Source organism: Hordeum vulgare, chromosome 5H (assembly GCF_904849725.1).
Source record: "Hordeum vulgare subsp. vulgare chromosome 5H, MorexV3_pseudomolecules_assembly, whole genome shotgun sequence".
Lineage (NCBI taxonomy): Eukaryota > Viridiplantae > Streptophyta > Magnoliopsida > Poales > Poaceae > Hordeum > Hordeum vulgare.
The window spans coordinates 384,394,784-384,399,282 of record NC_058522.1 but is presented as its reverse complement, the minus strand read 5'-3'; the positions used below and the strand labels follow the sequence as shown (position 1 = coordinate 384,399,282).

Below are 4,499 nucleotides of genomic sequence, written 5' to 3'. Positions count from 1 at the left end.
ATATAAATTTCACGGGTCAACATTGACTTCTGAAAAAGAAGACAAAATTTATTTGTTATTATAGGTCACTATTCGCTCTATTTTGATCGAAAATTTGTCTTTTTTGTAAGAAGGAGAAAGTATAATTTTCTTTTTGTGAAAATTTTCTTATAAGTATAATGAAAGGTCAAGTTTATTTCAAAAACATTTTCAGAATTTTTAGATTTTTTGTTGAATTGCTAAATTTCTTTTAAATATAAGGTGTATATACAGACAGGTTTTAAAAGTTTCCCTTCATGTGATGGGGTCAATTAATACTTACTCCATGGATCCATCGGATAAGATTATATTGCATAATTTGGCGACACCATTACAAGTTGGAGTGGGCGATGGAATCGGATCCTTCACTAGTGTGACCGGCCACTTACTCACTTATATTCGGTCAAGTCAATGTAAATATCATCCATAGAGACGTACATGATCCTTAACATCCAAGTTAGGCTCACTAAGCCAGACCGCGCGTGTACCTGCTTTCTTATATAAAACCCAGACGTATGTAAACATGTGACCAAGTACTGAAATCTGTAAAAAATAACATATAGCTAGATACGTACAGAGCAAGTGATCGAGCATGTCCGGATGTCCATCTCTTACCCTCTCCTGCGACAACCTCTCCTGCGACAACATCTCCTGCCACATTTGGTACTGCTGCGGCAGTGCCAAAGATCCTGATGATGGCCTTCGTCAAGATTATTCAAGGCAGCCGCCGCCGGCACAACCTTATCTGCCGACACAGCCGCATGTCGTGACAGAGCCGGCGCCGGCGCCGCTGCCTGTGCAGCAGCATCCGCAGCCGGCACCACCACATTATCCGCCGACGCAGCCGTATGTCGTGCTGCGGCCGCCGCCTACTATACAAGCGCCTTATTATGAGCCGCCGTCACAGTTGGTGCCTCCTCAGCATGTGTCACCGGCGCTGGCGCCTCAGGCGGCGTCAACGGCAAAGACACCTCGTGCGCCGGTGCCACCCTGCAACAGGGCGCGTGAGCCGCCGGCGCCTGCGGCGACACCAATTCCTGCCGCTGTGCCATCCAAAAGATGCGAGCCGCCTCAGCCGGCGCCTCGCCCGCTGGTGCCGCCCAACGAGATGCGTGAGCAGCGGGTAATGCCATTGCCTGCCCGCCTGCCATCCAGGAACTACGAGCCATCAACGCCGCAAGCGCCACCGCCTGTTAATGTCACGTCGCAACCGCCTGCACGGACAACATGGCCTCCCCGTGTGAAGTCCAAGACGTACGAGTACGACGACGCCGGCGAGCCACCGGCCGTGTCGTTGCCGCCTCCGTCGACACCAATAGCTCCTCGTGCTCGTGGGTTACGATACCCACCGGCGCCACACCCTCGTCTCGGCGATACGGAGCCCCGCATCGAATCTTATTCGCAAGCAGCAAGCCTCCATCAAGAATACTATTAGGTTCCGTAACATGTATGCGCGAGGGTGTGTGTGTACCATAGCTGTTATTCGCACAGTGCGAGGACATCGTCAATGGTCGTTAATTTGCCTCACCACTGTATTGATTGATTACTAGCAAATATACCATGCCTTGTAACGCGAGAAAGAATATTCTGACATGACGACACCTTTCTAGTAAAAGAATACATCATCCGAGGTTCGAGGATCGAGCTATAGAAATATGGCAGTCATACATGAATTTTGAACATGTGTGAGAATGAGATAATTACTCTTTTAATTTCACATTAGTCTTTTTTACTTTTGTATTATTTATTTTCTTTTTTCAAGTTTGTTCTTATTTTATTTTTATTTTTCCTCGTAAACTTTTGCGAACATCGTTTTCCGATTCTAGAAATATTTTATATCATAAACAATTTTTCAAATCATGAATATATTTTCAATTCTTGAAGAATTTTATGAAACGATGAATATTTTCAAATTTGTGAACATTTTTTTTCAATTATTGCAAACATTGTTTTTGAAACTTCTGAACATTTTTATGAAATACTGAACATTTTCTGAATCGATAAAGAATTTTTTGAATGGAGGCAATTTTTTAAAACTAGTGATTTTTTTAATCCATTAACACTTTCTGAAATTCGTTAATTTTTTTGTTGGATGATATGTTTAAAGTCATGATTTTTTTTAATTCGAGATAAATTTAATTTTTGCGAACATTGTTTAAAAAATCTTGAACATGTGTTGAATTTGTGAAAATTTACTCAAATTAATGAACATTTTTTCAAGATCATGGAAATAATTTTTAAATGACAGACATTTATTAATTCTAATGCATTTTCCAAAATTATAATTTTGTTTTAAATTTTCATTGTTTTCTAAAATATTTGAAAGAATAAAATTAAACAGTAAAAAGGCCATGAGCGAAACAGAAAAAATAGGGGGCGTCCCTCCTCGCTTATGTGCTTGCCCAAAAGGTCGCGCTAGTGGGATGGTATCAATAGGACCAAGTTTCTTTTTTCCATCAAAGTTGTCCTAGATTAGCTAGTTTGTGGTGTAACGGTCTAACTCATAGACCAATGTTCGAATTTTGCCTGCTACTTTTTTTGAGAAAATTGACTATTTACCACTTTCAATACCGGACTTCGCAAAATTGCCACTTTCGAGATTGACTTCGTAAAAATGCCATCTAGCTCCTTTGCACTTTGATTATCATGCCATTTTTTATTTTTCTATTGCTTTTCTTTTTCTTTTTTATTTTTTGGGACCTAAAAGGACCAAAGTACCCTTTGGCTGTTTCAACCTTATCTAGTGCGTTTGTGGTCTGCTTGGTTGTATCGTATTGTTCTAGTCTAGCTCGTTCTTGTCGCCGGGCTTGCTTGCCGTCATACCTCACTGATGACTGCGCTAGCTATCCGAACTTGCCGTGCTAGCTTGCCCACGTCTGTCAAGGAAACCGCACGTCGCCGCCGGTGTTCGTCCATGGTTGTGCGCCGCTGCAAGTCCTTGTCGTCACTCGTCAGTGCATCTCTCCGTTGGCGCTCGTCCATGTCTGCACGTGCCGGTCCAGCTCGCCCTCGCGTCGCGGATGCTTCCGTGTCCCAGCGCAGCTCGCCGCAGGTGCTTGTGCACGCCTGCGCGCGACAGCGCAGCCCGCCGTGGGTGCTCGCCCTCGCGTGTGGTGCCGGGCGACGGGTAGGACGCACTGCCGAGGAGATCGACATCACGAGACACCAAAGTGATCGTCGGGACACGAAGTCGTGGATATCGGCAGTACAAAACATCAAGGAAAATGGCAGCGCGTGATGTCTAGGAGATGGTGGCTACGTCCAGCGATTGACCCAAGAAGTCCAAGCGAAGGGATGTGGCAAGCACGGGCATTCTCGGTTGGCAGCACTCGTCCTCTTCAAGTATTGATTTGGTTCCAAAGTACGTGAAGATAGCATCAGGGGTACTTTGGTCCTTTTAGGTCCTAGAAAATGGAAAATAAAAAGAAAAGAAATAGAAAATGAAAAAATGGCATGATAATCAAAGTGCAAAGGAGCTAGGTGGCATTTTTAGGAAGTCAATCTTGAAAGTGGCAATTTTGCGAAGCCCGGTATCGAAAGTGGTAAATAGCCAAATTTCTCTAGACTAAAATTGATAAAGGACGTACGAAAAGATTATTTTGACAAAAGGATGAAGAAACGGTCCGTCCTTTAATATTAGATAGAGATATACATTCGTTCAAGAATATAATATCACACTTATTCTTTTTTCGAGAATAATACTTGTATTACTCATTTAAGAAGCCCTTACAATCATCTTGGACAAACTTCATAACATTCTTAGGCCCCGAACCAATCTAAGTCATGGTACGACCTTCTATTATAGCAAAGCTAGCTAATCGATCACTTGCTTTATTTTGAGTGCGAGGGATAAGAGTAATACAAGTTTGGCTAAGGCTTAACAAATACTTAATTTCACCAACCAGTGAGCATACACTGAATGGTCTGTTTCACCACTTTTTGGCTTGAATGGACTAAAATTGATGAAACACGTACGAAAAAGATTAATTTGACGAAAAAGATGTAGAAACGGGCCGTCCTTTAATATTACGTAAAGATATACGTCCGTTCCAGAATATAACATGACACTTACTCTTTTTTTGCGGGAATAATATTTGTATTACTCATTTAACAAGCCCTTACAATCATCTAGGACAAACTTCATAACATCCTTGGGCGGTTGGGCCCCGAACCAATCCAAGTCATGGTCCAACCTTCTATTCTAGCAAAGCTAGCTAACCGATCACTTGCTCTATTTTGAGTGCGAGGGATAAGAGTAATACAAGTTTGCATAAGGCTTAACAAATACTTGATTTCACCAACCAGTGAGGCATACACTGAACAATCTGTTTCACCACTTGATCACAATTGGTAGATCTGACCGTTGAATAGCGAAGGAAATCCCTTCCATGCAAGCACACAATTAAGCTTCCAAAGCGTCTCGATCTGCATGAGTATAGGAATCTGCATCATGAGAAGATGACGGCCCCCACATTGTCTCA

At 42.7% G+C, this 4,499-nt stretch overlaps 1 protein-coding gene across 1 annotated transcript; it reads left to right on the top strand.

Annotated features, from left to right (window-relative positions):
• The first annotated feature begins 559 nt into the window (after window positions 1-559).
• Window positions 560-1,633, top strand: LOC123398834 (extensin-like). The gene has a single exon (XM_045093282.1). It carries the CDS (start codon window positions 611-613, stop codon window positions 1,451-1,453), a length of 843 nt encoding a protein of 280 aa, XP_044949217.1. The 5' UTR covers window positions 560-610; the 3' UTR covers window positions 1,454-1,633.
• The last annotated feature ends 2,866 nt before the right edge of the window (window positions 1,634-4,499 follow it).